The sequence below is a fragment of the Ovis canadensis genome, chromosome 26, assembly GCF_042477335.2.
Source record: "Ovis canadensis isolate MfBH-ARS-UI-01 breed Bighorn chromosome 26, ARS-UI_OviCan_v2, whole genome shotgun sequence".
Classification (NCBI taxonomy): Eukaryota; Metazoa; Chordata; class Mammalia; order Artiodactyla; family Bovidae; genus Ovis; species Ovis canadensis.
In genome coordinates this window covers 35,373,752-35,391,436 of record NC_091270.1, presented here as the reverse complement: position 1 = coordinate 35,391,436, position 17,685 = coordinate 35,373,752, and the positions used below count along the sequence as shown (strand labels likewise).

The 17,685-nt window shown below is 40.9% G+C and overlaps 1 protein-coding gene across 2 annotated transcripts in view; it reads right to left on the bottom strand.

Moving 5' to 3' along the window:
• The window catches only part of MTMR7 (myotubularin related protein 7), a 130,229-nt gene that overhangs the window by 28,984 nt on the left and 83,560 nt on the right, over window positions 1-17,685 (bottom strand). The window contains exons 8-14 of one of the 2 annotated variants that reach the window (XM_069573328.1): window positions 11,695-11,804; window positions 9,864-9,989; window positions 8,266-8,315; window positions 6,037-6,237; window positions 4,441-4,581; window positions 2,420-2,546; window positions 442-1,477 (exon numbers count right to left, since the gene is read on the bottom strand). In XM_069573328.1, coding sequence (XP_069429429.1) covers window positions 1,115-1,477; window positions 2,420-2,546; window positions 4,441-4,581; window positions 6,037-6,237; window positions 8,266-8,315; window positions 9,864-9,989; window positions 11,695-11,804 — 1,118 coding nt within the window. In that variant the 3' untranslated portion in view covers window positions 442-1,114. Of the gene's footprint in view, window positions 1-441; window positions 1,478-2,419; window positions 2,547-4,440; window positions 4,582-6,036; window positions 6,238-8,265; window positions 8,316-9,863; window positions 9,990-11,694; window positions 11,805-17,685 lie in introns of those variants that run through there. The other variant, XM_069573327.1, reaches the window with a different exon arrangement.

Here is a 17,685-nt window from a genome sequence, read left to right as displayed (position 1 = left end):
CTGGTTGGGGACAGACCAGATTCCAGAGCCAGCAAAGCTCCCCCGTGGCAGCCCCAGCGAGGCAGACTGCTCCCTGTCAGACTCCCTGCTCAGACTGCACCGCCAACGCAACCCTGCAGATGAACAGAGCCAATGGTTGAGACTCATGGGCTCCACAGGTAGAGTGTTGACTTAACCATGTTGACACAACTTGCGAAGTGACAAATGACAAAACGTATTCCACTGGTTAAGTAGACACGACAACAGTGTTCTCTGGTTCTTCAGTGAGCTGCTTCCTTCTTTGAAGTGGTATCCTGTACCTTTATACAGTTACACTTCTGGAATCAGGCTTGGGGCTGACCCCCTTGTCTTGGTAATGTAGTTTCTGGAACCAGTAATAAAAGGTTGTTTTTTTAAGAAGCTAATGTGATCCAAAATCATATTTAAGAACTAGAGCATAAATGTTGTTTCTGCTTTATTGGGTATTAGACTGGTATTAGAGAAAAGTATGTGGTAAGTTTTAGCATTTTTTAAATAGGAGAAATATGAAATTCCAGGGAAAGGCAACAAAACTATTGTAACAATTCAAAATACATTATCTCTAAGGAAAAGTTAAAAGTGATCATTAAATCTGAACACTAAGCTTAAGCAGAATTACAAAGCTCATCTGTTACAGAAATATATCTATTAACAAAAATCTTGATAACAGAGTCAAGGAAGGAAGTGTCAAATATTTGAGGAAACAAAATATTCATCTGGAAATGAATTAAAAGGAAAGATTGAAGACGAGTGTGAAGGAACGTGGTCAGGGCACTTTGAGCAGCTGCAGGCAAGGAAGATGTGAATTGATAACCTCGGGTGAGGTCATTGCTCTGTAGTGAATAAAACCTCCATAGTCTAGAATGGGGAACAGTTTTCCTTATATTTGCTTGATAAAAGAAATGGCTGTTTCCTGTACATCAACACCTAAAGGAACTCAAAGTTGGACTTTTTTCCTTTTCGTCACTACATTTTATAATTTTCGACGACCCGTACCATTTCTTGGGCTGTTTTTATTTGAGATTGCACTGTTCCCTTATTTTTGGAAAGTGTTCCTTGTGTGTCCTTTACTTGGGAACTCCATGGCGGGGGATCCTCAGGCGGTGAGAAACACGGCTTCGTCGGAATCCCGGTCCTTGCCACTGTCCTCGCTAGGCACACACTCCCCACCACTGGGGGAGCGGCAGCTCAGATCCTCCACCCCCGACTCTTGGTCACTGTTGGCGGACAGGTCTGGGTCTGAACTTTTCAGATTGTCTTGAGTGAGGATCAGAGCAGAGTCCTCATCACCCTGGGAAGGGCTCCTGGAGGGGAAGGACTTCACATTGCCGCTGTAATCCTGAGGGGTGTTGGCTGAGCTGTTGTCCGAGGTAGAAAATCCTGAGTGTTTGCTGGGCTCACTCTGCTTACTCCTCACCTTAGTGCGATTTAACTGCACTTTCTGAATTTTTTCCAGCCTCTAGAAAAGAAACCACAGTTTCAGGGAACAGTGATAAAGAAGGTATCTTTTTTGGTATGTGCCTGCCTTTTAGTATTATCTCCCAGCTGGGTGAAATGTTAAGAAAATGGGATTTAGATGGACTTGGTTTCAAAGCTAGACTTTATGACTCTGGACAAATAATTAGATTCTGTGAGGCTCGCCCTCTTCCTAATGTAAGGATGGCATTCTATAAAAAAGCAGAAAACACAGCCTAGGTAAAGCACCTGGCAAAAAGCAGTCATCCTTCTTTCTGTACCCGTATGGTTTTACATAGTGATTTTCATCCTGTGAACTGAAAGCACATTTTTTAAAAAATCAGGAATAAGGTTTTTATTATCTAATTTTTAAAATTAAGATAGAAGTAGCTCACTCTCTTAAAGTGTACAGTTCAGGTTTTTTTTTTTTTTTTAAGTATATTCACAAGGTTATGCAACCATTCACCACTATCTTGTTTCCTAAGATCTTCATCATCCCCAAAGCAAACTATGGAAGTGAGCCAAACCAGATGTCTGAAATGCATCAACTGTGTCTATCTGGGCTTTGATGATCTGACTGTTCACCTGGTAGGATTGTGTTTCAGGTTACCTTCTGGCTAAAAATATGAAAGGACTTTCCAGGTAGCACAGTGGTAAAGAATCCACCTGCCAATGCAGGAGACACAAACAGATGCAGGTACGACCCCTAGGTCGGGAAGATCCCCTGGAGGAAATGGCAACCCACTCCAGTATTCTTGCCTGGGAAATCCCATGGACAGAGGAGCCTGGCAGACTAGTCCATGGGGTCGCAAAGAGTTGGATGCAACTGAGCACAAAAATATGAAATGGCTGTGTTGCTGCATTTCACACATCCTGAGCCACGAGAGGCTTTATTCCCAGAGCCGTAATCGTCAGCAAAAAAGGTGAGCAAGAGCGACTGTCTTACTTCTTCCAGGGCCTCAAGCTCTTCCTCCAGCTGCTGAGTCTCCTCCTTCACGGCCACGAGGTAATCTGTGACTGACTGTCGAGGCTGCAGTCCCTTCTCAAAGCAATTATACATTCCATTCCAAAACCTGCGGAGGACAGCAGAGCTTCATGAAACCGTGTCACAGTCTGTACATTCACATTCTTAAGTCTTCCAAGGTATCTTTCAAACCATAGTCCTAGTAACAACCAAATGCGAAGTACTGGGTCAAAAAAGCCACTCACTGAGGTAGTAATTTCATGTTAATGTTTTCATTTTCTTGAATCAGTCAACTTCTTTTGGGGAGAGTAAATTCATGAAGAATCTACTTGAATAGATGGTACTGAATTAAAAGGCACATAATATATTTTTCTAAAAGAGATTGTAATAGTACATGTTACCATTTTCTTTTTTTTCTTTTTTTGGCTTAAGATGACGACTTAATTAGAAAATCAACTTGGAAAATTAGTGTTTATATCACCATTTAGAAATCTTTTAAATTTGAGGTTTTTTAAATGACAGCCACTAGGATTACTTACATTTGCAACAAATCCTCCCGTTTTTATCCTATACAGTAAAGCATACTGGAATGCAAATAAAAATATAGGTGTACCTTGTTTTACTGTGCTTTGCAGAGATTGCATTTTTACAGAGTGAAGGTCTGTGGCAAGTCTATCAGCACAGTTTTTCTAACAGCATTTGCTCACTTTGTGTCTGTGTCACATTTTGGTAATTCTCAGAATATTTCAAGATTTTTCTTTTTTTATGGTTATCAGTGATCTTTGATGTTACTACTAGTACTACTTACTGAAGGCTAGCATTAGGTTAGCATTTTTTTAAACAATAATGTATTTTTAAATTAAGGTATCTAACATTGTTAGATTGCTTTTTAGACATAATACTATTACACACTTAACTGACTACAGTGTAGTGTGAATAGAACTTTTATATGCACTCGGAAACTAAAAAATTGTGACTCAGTTTATTGCAGTGCTCACTATCACAGTGGCCAGGAACCAAACCCACCTTATTTCAGAAGTATGCCTGTGAATAGCATTATCATAAGGATACCTGTAGATTTACGCAGAAAACTAGGGCAGGGACTTGGTGTCATTCGTTGATTTATCCACAGTGCCTAGAACAGTGCTTGAGCCTCAGTAAGGTACATATTGAGTGGCTAGAGCTAATAAATTGGTTGCAGTACAGTTGACTGCAGGGTATGTATCTCAACAGGTCTCAAAACTGCCAGTTCACACAAACCATGAGGCATTTTTTTTTTTCAGTGTGACAGAATTAATAATATTCTATAGAATTCTGGGGAAATAATTGGATTGAAGTCATTATTGGGTTGGCCAAAAAGTTCGTTTGGGTTTATTGATACAGAACGAACCTCTTGGCCAACCCAATGAAAATGAAAGCTCTAGAGATGAAAAGCCACTAAAGGGTGTATTGAGGTAGGGAGGGAGAAGGAATGTGGTCTCTTGGTGATTTCTGTGTAATTTTGTCTCTTTCCTGACCTCTGAGTCCCCCTTCTGTATTATACAAGTCCAGAGGAAAAAACCCAAGGATAAAAGAGAGCCTACAGACCTAGTAGCATCTGTTGGGTACCAGCAGGCTCTCCCATCCCAGTAGAGACAATCTTGAATTTATTTCCACAGGGCAATAGTTCCATTTGATTCAGCAGCAAAAGAAGGTAAGCTGTGTCATGACCACTAGCTAAACCTGTGACTCCACATTTAACTTCTCAGGCACTTGGTTTATTCAGTCCTTCTTCCCTCTCCTTTCACTTTTAAATACAAGTGAAACTTACATTCTTAGGATATCATTACTACAAAACATCAACTTCTAAAGAGAATTCTGTATTTAGAGGAGAAAGAAAGGGACAGGAAACGGGCAAAAATGCCTTGGAGCTCAGTGTTACATACCCTTCAGCCTCCATGTGGTAAACAGTGCCAGAATCTAAGGCATAACCACACCCAGTGAGGTCCCAGAGGTTTACGTACTTGTACATGAAGTTGCATGGTGCTGTGGGGAGATGAAGGACTCCCCGGGTCTGACTGTGATCCGCTCTAAACAGAGGATTCAAGTAGTCAACCCGATTTTTCCACAGATGAGCCCATAAAGAGTATGTTCTTTCTTGAATTCTGTTATAAAGAAAATAAGCCTTAAAATGACTTCCCTTGGTTCTTAGAAATAGTAGACATATTAAAGTTGGAAAGGAATAAAAACTTGTTATATCAGGGGTCCCTGTTCTCTAGCAGGGAAACTAACAGTCTTTTGTGTCTTCATGGTGCAGCAAAAGAGCACTTGCAGGAGTCGCAGCTCCCCTGCTCTCTGGGGACATCTTGCCTTAAGATGTCCCATCCCTCTGAGTATAAACCACATGCATTTTGTTGAAAATTTCCCCCAAATAGTCACTGGATTATTATTGTTTGCTGGGTACTACTTAAATGCTTCACATATTTTCTCTCATTTAATTGTCACTGTATTCCTATGACATTTGTCCCTTTTGCTAATCTGGCACAACAAATCACAAAATACCTAAGAAAACAGATGAGCTTACAGGATGTACCATTTATCAGGAATTGTATCTACCAGGAAAAGTCATGTTCTTTCCACTCAGGATAAAACTGGAGTCAGTTTTATTTGAACTGATCATTTGCAAAATTAAATCTGATATTCTATATACGACCTTAATTTGTTTTATAAAAACTTCAAAAATGTTCTTTCATTTACAGTTCTTAAGTCACTTTGCTGTTAAGCTTTTGACTTTTTTAAGAGTCCACATTTCATCTATTTTTCCCCCTCAATTAAAGCAGTCTAGTAGTCCACCCTTATCCATGGGGTATTTGTTCCAAGACTCCAAGTAGTTGCCTGAAATTATGGATAGTAGTGAACCCTGTATATACTGTGTTTTCCTATACATACATGCCTATCATAAAGTTTCATTTGTAAATTAAGCATAATAAGAAAATATGTGAATTGCTAGCATCGCTACTCTTGAACTTTATTATAAAGTAAAACAGGGGTTACTGGAACACAAGCATTGTGATAACCGAGACAGCTACTAAGTAACAGGTGATCCCAGGCAGGATGGAGTGGGAGAGTGAGAGTGAGAGATTTCATCATGCTACTCAGAAAGGCCCACAATCTAAAACTTATGAATCATTTTTTTCTGGAATCTTCCATCTAATCTTGGACCACAGTTGGCCTCAGATAACTGAAATTGTCGTAAGTGAAACCCATGGATAAGGAGGGACTACTATATTTGCAACTATTATGAGAATATATCCACCAAAGCTGTGTAACATTTTCCTTTTCAATGCAAAAATCACTTGTCCCTGACTTCCAAGAAGCTTCCTTTCCATATCTGTGTGAAGTTTACCTATCTACCTGTGGACATTAGGCAGGAACTAGGCAAAATGGACTTGTGCCTGTCTTTGTCAGCTGATGGCCTTAAACTTCTAAAGTGATGTCAGGAAAATCGATACTCTGTCAGTGGAGATGTGTAACTAAAACAGGCTTCAAAATTGTGAAAGACCATCTGAAACTCTCAGTCACAAAATCTTTAGATAAAAATTAAATACCAGCACACTTACTTGAGTTCTTGTCTCTCCTTCTGGCTATTACATAGGAAGTTCCCAAACTGGCAGGAATAGATGTGATGTTGAATGTGAATCAAAAACCTCTCATTGAACTCAAAGGCACAGGGAAACTGTTCCATTAACTGCCAGACGCACTCAAGGAACTGGTCAATAACTGGAGAAATTTCTCTGGGATCACCATCTAGGTTGCCGTATCTGTAAAACAAAGTATTAGAGATTTTACAGCAGATTTTTTTTTTTTTTCTTCTTCCTTAATTAGAAAGCTATAAAAGCAACCCTAGTTCCTAAACAGATCTTATCTTATAAACTGGAACGCAAAAGAAGTAGGAAAACATAACTTTTAATATAAAGTTTTTCTTGGCATTGCAATTAAAAAAGTCTGGACAGAGAGGGGACATATTTATGTTATAAAAGAAAAATGTTAGTGCTAGAGATAAAATTCCAGGAGTCTTTACAGGGAAAAGCAGCAATCTTTCATTCTGATTTTAAAAGAACATCCAAAACTTGAAATAAGTCTTCCACTTTATTTTAATCAGTGACCCATGGGAGAGTGGAAAGAAATGCCTAAGCCACTTTAGAGTTTCTCACTTCTGCATGGTTTTATTAGGAAGAAAAACAACTTTAAAAAACTGATTCCCCAAGTTTCAAGGGGTATTTCCATTTTTAAAGCAGTGTTAAAACTTGTCAATAATTTATTTCCATGTGACCTCAGATTCCCTCATACCTTTATATCTCCCCTTTTGTTGTTTTCAAGAGTACATCAGAATCTGCTTCCTCATGTTTGTGTTGATTTTTGAACAGCTGCCCAGTCCTTCTACACTGTTACGTGAATTTTAGAAAGAATCCAGAAGGGTGATTTGGGTGCCATCAAATCAGAATAACAATACAGAATGTCATCTTTCAAGTGATGGATAATCAACTTAAGGAATAAAGATGAGGAAGGATTGCTTTAGTAGTTTTTCCAAGGGTGGAAATATTAGAAACTGGAAACCTTCAAAGGGTTTAGTCCTACTCACCTTTGTTAACTTTATAAAGGGGTTGCCCAATAGGTTCTTTCCTCATAAAACACACTTATCAGCCACTTCCATGTTCTTCCTGCCCCAGATCCTCTCTCTCAGAGGTCCTAGGTGCCTAGCAGACAGTAGAACCCCCCCCACTCCCAACTGAAAACAATGTGATCTTAAGGCTCCCTGGTAATTTTCTCATTTGTAAAGTCAAATCATTTTGCTTTCCTGGAAAAATATAGAAATAGAAATCCAGGAAACCACCACAATAAATGATAAACTAATGCTAAATGCAAAAACTACAAAAATAAATACAAGGAGCTCCATAAATTTAGAATTTAAGAAAACATTCAACCAATCAAAAATGTGTATCGAAGCCTCTACATTATCAGCATGCTGTCTAAAATATAAATTTTAGCCCCAAAGATGAGACCATACCAGCTACAACCTGTATTAATAACACTCAGGGATTAAAGACAGCACAGCACCCATCAGGCATTACTCTCCACACTAACCAAAGGAGGCCAGTAGCTTCTGTTTATTGAAAGCCCTCAGGCTAAGGTTAATCCCATACACGGTTTTAAAACCCTTGCCATAACCCCAGGGAATAGGGAAAGGCTCCCCTTTTCACAGGTGGGAGACCAACACTCAGAACACTGATGCCCTCAGCCACACAGTAAATGCCACAGCCTGGATTTGAGGCTTGACCTGTTGGACTCAAAAGCCCAGGCTGCTGTCCCACCTTAGCTTCCCAGAGACACCTGGCACAGACCTCACCCATGACACAAATGCCGTAGGATGAGCCTAATTTAACTCCTAGGGTAGAAGATCAAAGAGAAACTATTCTACAGGCATTTTACAATGTGTAGCTTACAGGGAATATTTGCACTTTGAAAAATGGAATAGTCTAGTAAGTGAAATACATGTGGAAGGGAGAGTGAGCCTATCCTTTCTAGGTCAATGAACCAACTTCTCTGCCTCATCTGGAAAAATTTAACATCAGTTAGTTCTGCTCAGTAAATACCAAGAGTTCTCAAGTTAGAACTTCTTTATCTGTGATACAACATATATAACAAAAATTTAACTTTCTGAATAAGATACCCAAGGCAGTTTTGAAAACAGGCTATTATTCCCCACTCAATTGAGAAGTTCAGAAGCAATTTTTTTTTCAACCTTAAATTCACAATTTAAAATCATAAGATTTTAAAACACTTCTTACCTGTGAGTAAACTTATGACCAAAGGAAATCCAGTCCTTTTCAATTAATACCTATATAAGAAAATATAAATATGGAGAGAAGCAAATGAGGGAAAGTAAGAGACCAGACCAGTGATTCTGAAGGATTCAAAAGTTCTTGGAGCGCAATTCACTACCCTTGGTAACCTGCAAATGAATGAACACTATCTACCCATACACAGGTGCACATCAGAGGGCAAAGCTGAAGGTCTTCCGCAGGAGAAATAAACGGGAGTAGACGTGGGAAGATGTAATGCCATCACCCAGAATGCTCTTGACAAGCACTGTTAATGTCGCTTCATGTACCATCTCATTCACGGGGGTGAGGGGGAGGAGGTGTTCTATCACTGTCATTTTACAGAGGGAGAAACAAGGAGGTTACTCATCCAATATCACACTCTTAGAAAGTGGTCAATGCCACCTGATAACAGCTCCAGGAACCATCACACCCCATCAAGTCCAACTTTCAGTCAGTACCCCATGCTGCCTAGCAGTATATGAAATACCAACCTCTTTACAAGAGACTAAGGAAAGTTTTCCAGTGATCTTTAATATACTTTAGAAGAATTCTAGAATGAGGAGGGTTTGGAGCATACTGAAAATTTCAGCCCTGCTGTGGAGTCAGAGATGTAACACAAATTTATACTCTCAAATTGCCTGGAATTTAAAAAATAGTTATATAGGATAATACTGTCAATATCACCAATGCTGTAAAACAGCCAGAGCTCTTTTCTTTAAAAAAAAAAAATTTGTTTAAGTTTTGCCTTGAAAACCTATAAATTTAATGGGAAGGAATCAAAAAGAGCCAGTGGTGAAGGATGGGGTAAAGGAGACCAACCCCTCAGCAATGAAGACCCATTGCAGCCAAAAGTAAATAAAATTTTAAATGTTAGTCGAAAAAGTTTTTAAAAAGGCAGAAACCAGATAAGCTCCCAGCCACTAGGAAGTCCCTGTAGTCATTCTAAGAAAATGGTCCCAGCTTAGCCAAAGCTTCACCCTTCCAGACACCTACACAAATATCACAGATGCCTTGCAATTGAAGCAATGCATCAAGTTCTGATGCATACCTAAAAAGTGCTAGATCTAGGAGAGAATGTACTCACAATTTCAGGAAAGAACCCCAAGACACTGACATTTTCAATATTCTCATCCACAACTGTGAAGGATTATTTGAAATACAAAAGCAGTAAGTGAAAACACGTTTTCCTATAGCTTTTTTCCTCCAAATATTTTTTCTGAAGTGTTTTCTGTTTTATAGTCCTGTGTTACCTCAAACTTGAAAATATATATCAAACTTGAAACATAATACAAATTATGTAAGAAACGATTTTGCAAACTGCTGAATGTATATATTTGCCCCCAAATTCACCTTTAATAGCATCGATTTGAATTGGCTCCCAAATCCCAGAAATTCATCATATTCCAAGCTTATTTCACCTTTCCCCCTTTAATTAATCTTGCTGACCTACTGACAGAAAAATAACATTGGTGAGGAGGGAAGAAGAGTTGTCAATAGTTGCCAGAAGTCCACTCTGCCCAGCCACAGTGTGCACAGGACAGTGGCCAGGTGGCCGCACTCACCATGAAGCCCTTCAGAGTCCGGTAGTGAGGTTCCAGAAGGAGGCTGGCCACCGAGCACACCTGAGCGGTCCTGTCCCAGCCATCAGAACAGTGAACAAGCACACTGGCCCCTTCCTCTGAAACTGCCTGAAAAACAGCATCAGCAGTCACAAAGGATGGCAATCAACAGAAAAAATAATCAGGATTAGGTTCAGTTTTGCACTCACAGAATCAAAAAAAGATTTCCAGGCAAAAAGGAAAAATCAGTACACAACCCTGTTCCTGCATTTATTGAGTATGCACATACCTATCTAGTTAGGGCGGAGCCAAGGAGCAGTTTGGGCTGGTCACCAAAGCATTACTTCCCATCCCTTCTATCCGGAAGCCAGGAGCCCAGCTTCTGAACTTCATACAAGCAAGCTTCTTGTACAAATGTCTCCTAGACTACTTTCTACCCCTCTGGGCCCCGCCCAGCTTCCACCATAAGCCTTTCCAATTGAAATGCTGGAGCTGCGGCTGGCCACAATCATTCTCAAAAATGAAAAGACAAAAATTATAAACTGAAACAGTGAAGTTAGAGATAAAAGAACAAAAGCCAAGCAAAAGTGCCTGGCATTGAATAAATATTTGTTAAATAATGAATTATCTAATAAAGGGGAGCATACCATGTCATCAGAAAAGATGTTTGTCTTCAGGTAATAAATCTGAGGGGGATTTATTTTAAAAAACACCATAAAACAAAATAAGATAATGCATTCAAAAATAGCTTGTATGAAAGTTACAGCAAAATCTTCCTCTGGCAGAACGGAATCTACCTACCAGGTTCAGGAACATGAGGTTTGCTTATGCCATTGCTGAAAAATGGGTAGCTGTTTGCTAAGATGGGAGCCTGGAGCCTGGGTCACTCTGGTGACTCACATTTGGATGTACTCGTTCATAGAAAATTCTTTCCTCTGTTGTACAGCAGAAACTAACAACATTGTAAAGCAATTATATTCCAATTCTTTAAACATTAATTTGTTAATTTATTGTTAATAATCTCTATTCTTAACTTTAGAAGTATCTTTTAGGAAATACTATTTCTATGGTGGAAAACATAGTGAAAGCTCAATAATTCCTCCCAGTTTACTTCAGTTTCTTTTTTATCCATTAAATGCAAAGTAAATTTTATGCTTTTATTTTAAACTAATATAGTCCCAATTTTATAAAAATATTTATATCTTATCTATATACAGAAAGATGTCTACAATAATGTTCATCCATATTAATGAAGGTTTTTTCCTAGGTGGTAGGCTTTGGGATAACTTTTTTGTGTGTGGGGGGGGATAACTCAAACTTTCATCTTTGTAGGTTTGTTTAGTGCCTGAATTATTCATAATGTTTCATTCATTCATTTTTCAATACTGATTTTTCTTTTTACAAAATGTAAAAGGACAAGAAGTGATTCTAACACGAATGGTTATTTCCCTTTTTCTTTTCTCTACTTCCTAATTTCTGAAAGCAAACTATTGTTCCTGCTCAAATGAAGATAAGAAAATTAAACATCATTAATAATTTTTAAAAAATTCTTTCCTCCACCCAGAACCAAGCATAATTGAAGACTACTTTCAGATTGCTGTGAAAGTATTTTACCAGTTGATTGCCTTGATGATACACTATCAACTGAACATCATTCTATCTTTCATAAAATCCCATCTTCAAAGGGCAGATTTCATGGAGGTCTGCAAAGCCAGCTCCCCGAGCCAGGTATCATCTAGCTTAGGACAGGGGAGTTCATGGAAGGGAACCGGATCTCTGTCTGGTATCACAGTGCACTGCTCTACCCCATAGTCTGTTCTCTGCAATCGCATACCTTTGCAATGAAGATTCCTGCATCCATGATGGCCTTAATGTGCCTCAACCAGCCAGAGTTCTCCAGTCCCCACAGAAAATCACTCATGGAGGGAGATTTAAGTTCACACACTGCAAGATAAACTCTGTTACAGAAGCAAAATACAGGTGTCTTTCACTGTACATGTGATCATATTTGCAGGTAGTCTGTTAATGATTCCTTCATTGTAGCCATTTTCTGGAGGAGTCAAGATAAATGCCCAAGCTTGCTAAATGTCATTCCACTGAACCAGTTCCAAGTAAGCCTTCTCTGTCTTCTTTGTTCACAGGGGACATTGCATCTGTTCAGAAGTATTGTATTTGTAAAGTTTAAACTCTAATATTATAAAAATCATTGAATGTTGCCATAGTAAAAGTAAGATTTATTCTTCCAGCTAATATATTTAAAGTGGACCACCAAGGAGCACTTGAGTATGAGTGCTCTGGAGGAAAAGACTTAAATAATGAACTCCAGCACCTTCCCAACTAGAAGTCTATCACCAAGAACTGTCCTAAAAGTCTTAAATGGAAATTATCAAACTCCTCCTGCTAGCAACCCTCCCTCAAAGTGAGTAAAGGATATGAATTTAAATATGAGACTTCTGAACACCTCTAGAGCATCAAGTTAGGGGTTTTACCTTTGATTGAAAATGAAGATCCAGGATTCCAAAGATACCTGTGTTTTACAAAACTAAGGCAGGTGTGTAAACACCTCTATAATATCATCACAGGCGGTTTCCTCTCAAGAGCTGCTCTTTTAGTTAACATGAAGCATGAAAAAGCTTTACGGCTCAGTGTTCTGACTACAACATAAAGATGACATTCCAAAGTTCACCAGGTTCATACCTATAAAGCTCTTTTGAGGAATCCTATAAGTTAATCAAGGAAATTAAATAATGGGCATCGAGTTTGTTTATTTCCTTGGGCTTTGGTTTCTTCATGTTTAAAATAGGGAAAGTGTACTAAATTATATCTAAGTGCCCTTCCAGCTCTAAACTCCCAGATTTAAATGTGTTGTCTTTTAAAAGCATTGTGCATTTGTAATACATATTAACTGTTAACAACCATTTATCAGATGCCCTTCCCTCAAATATGCCAGATAACAGAAGGTTCACTCATATTTCCTGGAGCATAAGAACCACACACAAAAAAGCACAAGTATAACAGTTAAATTGAGTCACACACACAAAAAATTGAGTCACAGATGGCAGCGATGATGAAATAACACCAAGATTCCCAGAAAAAAAAAAAAAAACCCTTCATAAGAAAACAGTATTATGAATATCTTCAGCTAAGATTCCAAATTCTTCCTTCCAAAAACCTGCACTGAGCTAGACACCAAGCAGGAGAAATGGGCTTCACTCTGATTCAAGGCACTGTCCCTTTGCCTGACACCATGGTGCTGCCCCGTCTCCACCAGCAGGGATTCAGTTTGTTCAAGTAAGATTAACCTGATTTGCAGTTTTCAAAAGTTTTTGCATACATGCCTCTCCAATGATTTTTAAAACTCTATGCCCTCTCATGCACCATGGAGCCTCCCAGGTGGCACTAGTGATAAAGAATCCACCTTCCGATGCAGTAGATATAAGAGACACGGGTTCAATCCCTGGGTCAGGAAGATCCCCTGCAGGAAGGCATGGCAACCCACCCCAGTATTCTCGCATGGAGAAACCCATGGACAGAGGAGCCTGGCGGGCTACAGTCCATAGGGTCACAAAGAGTTGGATAAGACTGAAGCGACTTAGCACGCACCCTCTTATGCACCGTGGAATAATGCACCATGATAAGCATGAAGGTGTTTGCCTTTTGCAAGGTGGCAAAGGGGCAGTCGGTTAGGGGAAATGGGAAAGGATGGCTGGCTCACTCCTGGGCCAAGGAGCATCTCTAAGACAGGAGCACGTGCAGAAGTTGGTGCCATAAAACAATCCTGCCACAGCGCCCCTGGGAAAACCTTCCCTGTGACCTTGGGGGATTATGTACATACGCAGCTTGAAGACAGGCACGGAAACTACTGCAGTTGAAAAATGCGCGCGGCCCTGGTGAGAAATTGAGTCAGGTGGGCGGGGAGTGGATCTGTCCTCAGCTGAGGATGGGGCCGGCAGCAATACCGCACGCGCCCTCCGCGTGGCGCTCGGACATCCCCACACCCTCTGCGAGGCAGCCCCTCCCGCGGGCGCCTGCCATTTGGTCCATCTGTCGAGCCCTGGCCGTGACCCAGAGCGTTCAACTCCATCCTAAATACACACATTCCACCAAGCATTCTCAGGACACACTGAGGCCTTTAAATCTTCCACAGATAACGCTGACTGGCAAACATTCGTTTCACTGAACCAGCTCGACTTTCTGGGTGTTTGAAAGCGCTCACGGCTGGCTGGCATCCGCCTCCATTTCAAAAAGTCCAGGGAGTAGGAGGGATGTCCTGGTGTCCAAACTCTGAAGCTCAGTCCAAGAACAAATGATCCCTTGCGCCTTCTCTTCCCACCAGGTGTAGAAATGACAGCACGTTTAAAAATAAACATACCGGGCTTTCCAGCTAAGGGAGCGGCCAGGGCCAACAGGCAAGAGGGGACCGGCCGGCTCAGAGAACAAGGCCCTAAAAGGCGCCCCGGGAGAGGATACCCAGGCCGCCTCCTCACTGAGCTTGCGGCCAGGGGGCCAGCTGCTGCTTCCCTCCACACTGAGGACGGCTCCCTGTTTAACACGTCTGCTTTTAGTTACATCTAAACGGGATGTTCGGTGGAACAGCCACCCTGGCTTTCATGCATTTTTTTTTCACTGAGAGCGTGCTTGCCGTCAGATGCTGAGGGGTGCTTCTTGAAAGCAATCAGCCCGCAGGTGGTCAGATGGGGGGTACACTCGAGACTCCAACAGTTAGCGCCTGAATTTTCACATGTAAAACTGGTGGGTTTGTTTGGATAAACTCAGGATAAGGCGGAAATACTAATCCATTCACCCTTGTTGCCAAACCCAAACCAATAATGACAAACCATTTTGCTGAACAAAGTTCATTTCAGTTGACCTCAGAGGCAGGCATCTGCCTGGATCACAGAGAACTGTGACTTACTAACAGGGAGTTTAATGTCCAGGTCTAGTGACATTGGTCTTATACAGAACAGGGTAACTATACATACCCCACAAGCATAAAAACAACATTTAAAAAGAAAAGATAGATTATTATGGTACCTGAGGAAATAGGAAATTTATTCGGGATAAAATTAACCTCTGGTGATCTTCCTTTGCCGTTTCCTACATGAAGCTCATTTCTTTCTCCAGAGCGGCTGGGTGGAGACCAGCCCTGTGGAACAGTCTTTCTCGTCTCTAAGATCTAAAATTGAAAAGTAAATGGGCCACCTCAATTAGGGACTCAGCTGCAGGTGGGGCTTAAGGAATGACAAAGACTAAAATAGGAAATGTAAGGCAGATGGAAATAGAGAAGTCTAGTTTGGAAAAAGGAAGCGCCCTGAGAGCAGGGAAGCTAGGTGGATATAAGATATTAGTGACTAGATGCTGGAGAGATGGCCACGAATCACATAAGATTAAGATGCTGGCAGCAAATAACAGAAGTGGTGAAAAAAGCAGCATGTGTAGCTGGGAACATAACGAATGGAGAATCTTTCCATAAAGCTGCCAGGACCAACATGCTCACTGAGTCTGAAACCACATTGTCACTGGCAAGCAGAGACTGAATTGCCTAATCTCAATCACAGCCTTATGGAAAAACTGCTCGTGTACTCCCTAATATGAATCATGTCTATCTTTAGTTTTATGGGAGACACTTTCTTCTCCAAGTGTTCCTTTCGTAAATGTTTTAGTTATCAAAAACACTAGCTGTCAAGATGAACAAAACAGAAATGATAATTCCGAGGGTGAAAATGTTTAACCTGAATTGTCCTGGGGATCATCAAGGTAAAGCATAATTAGGATTAAAAATAGTCATTCTCATTAAATCTGTTTTCTCTTGTCCTTTCCTTTGCTAAAGTCACCCAGAGGCAAAGTCTTTGGCTTTGACATCCAATTAAAACATCCCACCATATGACTCACCCAAGGATAGCCCGCAGGGAGATCACTTGTAAGCAAGCATTATCTTCTCTTCCTACCGTGACTTTTGCCCTACATCAAAAGTCACTTTGTATTACTAAAGGAAACATTTTTTTTCTCTGCAATGCCCAGCATAAAGAAAACTCTCGGTAACTGTCTGATGTACAGATGAGTGTCTGAGATAACTACGTAGCTTCTAGTGATGAAGTATTTACCATAAACAGGTACTTTGCTGGGTTCTTCTACATCCACTGTCCACCATACAGGGTATGTTCACTCCCAATTTTCAGACTGGCAAGTGTGGCTTAAAGAGGTTTACTAAATCATCCCTGGTCACTCAGCCAGGGAATCCCTGAGCAGGAATCCTGGTCACAATGCACACCCCCCGAAAGGGTCATGCTCTTTCCTCTCTGCCTCGGTGCTTGTGGTCCTACTGTCTACCCCAGGCACCGCCATCCAGCGCTCTCACACCACATTATCCATCCTCTTACAACACAGAGAGCAAGGGCATACTCTTGATGGATTTCTTTCTGCCAAATAACCATGAGTTGATAACCAGTGAGCCTGATGCAGAGCCCGGTTGCTCTAACAGAACACTCACTGCAAACCTCACTGCAAACACTCAACTGGGCAAGTCCGAGGGACAATGACCAGGTTTATCAGCCATGTCTTACTGGCTGCTTCTCATCTAATAAGTCAGTAATCTCAGGAAATTAATACTGGGGGAAAGTCAGAAGATAGAAAACTGAAAAAAAGATCAACCATTATAGTTTTTTATTAGCTCATATATGGTAGAACTTCATAGCATAAACTTGTAGGCAATACTACAGAAAATACTTAAAAATGAAAAATTTGAATATAAAAGGTTGAACTCTACCACGTCTTCCAGGATGAATTAGCCATCATCTCATAAAGTAAGGAGGTGAGGGGAAAAAGTATCAGATGAAAAGGACAGTGGGCTGAGAGCTGCACCGTTAATCCTGAGCAGAGAGAAATATTTCATGGGAACCTTGGAGCCAGGTGTGTTGGGGGACTGCTCCCTTCTAGATTTCAGTGCCCCTGAGACCCCCTGGTGGGGCTCCTAGAGCAGGGGCCATGAGCCCACAGTACCCGCTACAGCGGTGCCTCCTGGGACGCACTCCAAGTTCCCTGCTTTCAACAGTCCCTTCATTCCCAACAAAGGTTCCGAATAATCGGGCTTCACAGAGAAGCACAGATCAGATGTCTCTGGGGCCAGCTGATTTCACCACAAAACTTTCTCCATCATCACTGCCCCCAATTCCAGGACAAATGACAAAAGTGGTTACCACTTGGGGCCTGCTATAAAGATCCCAATTGTTTCCAGTGACTCTTATAAACAGCCCTTCACTGTAGTACTGTCCCAACTGCTGACTGGGCACTGGGCTTTTGTTCCCGTGCTCTGACCCCGCTCCCATCTGATCGCTGTCAGGCTGAGGCTTGTATCTCTGTCAAACAACTTGCTGAGAAAACACCCACCCAGCCCGGCATGTGGTTTATTAAATTATGTTTGATGAACTTGTGCTGAGTGGACACAGATCATACCACAAGGGCATGCGCTTCCCTGCCTCTGAAATGCTGCTTACTTCACATCTCTTGAATAAAGGAATTAAGAAAAGCCACCCATAAGGAAGCAGTGCATGTATGCTAAGTCGCTTCAGTCGTGTCCCACTCTTTGCAACCTCATGGACTGTAGCCTCCCAGGCTCCTCTGTCCGTGGGGATTCTCCAGGCAAGAATACTGTGAGTGGGTTGCCATTTCCTTCTCCAATTTAAATTTAAATATGTAAATAAATTTAACTTTTCAATTTTGAATTTTAAAACTATAATTCAAAATGGTATTTTGAGGTTTTAACTTATATTTCTTTACTTCCAGGATGAATTAGCCATCATGTCATAAAGTAAGGAGGTGAGGGGGG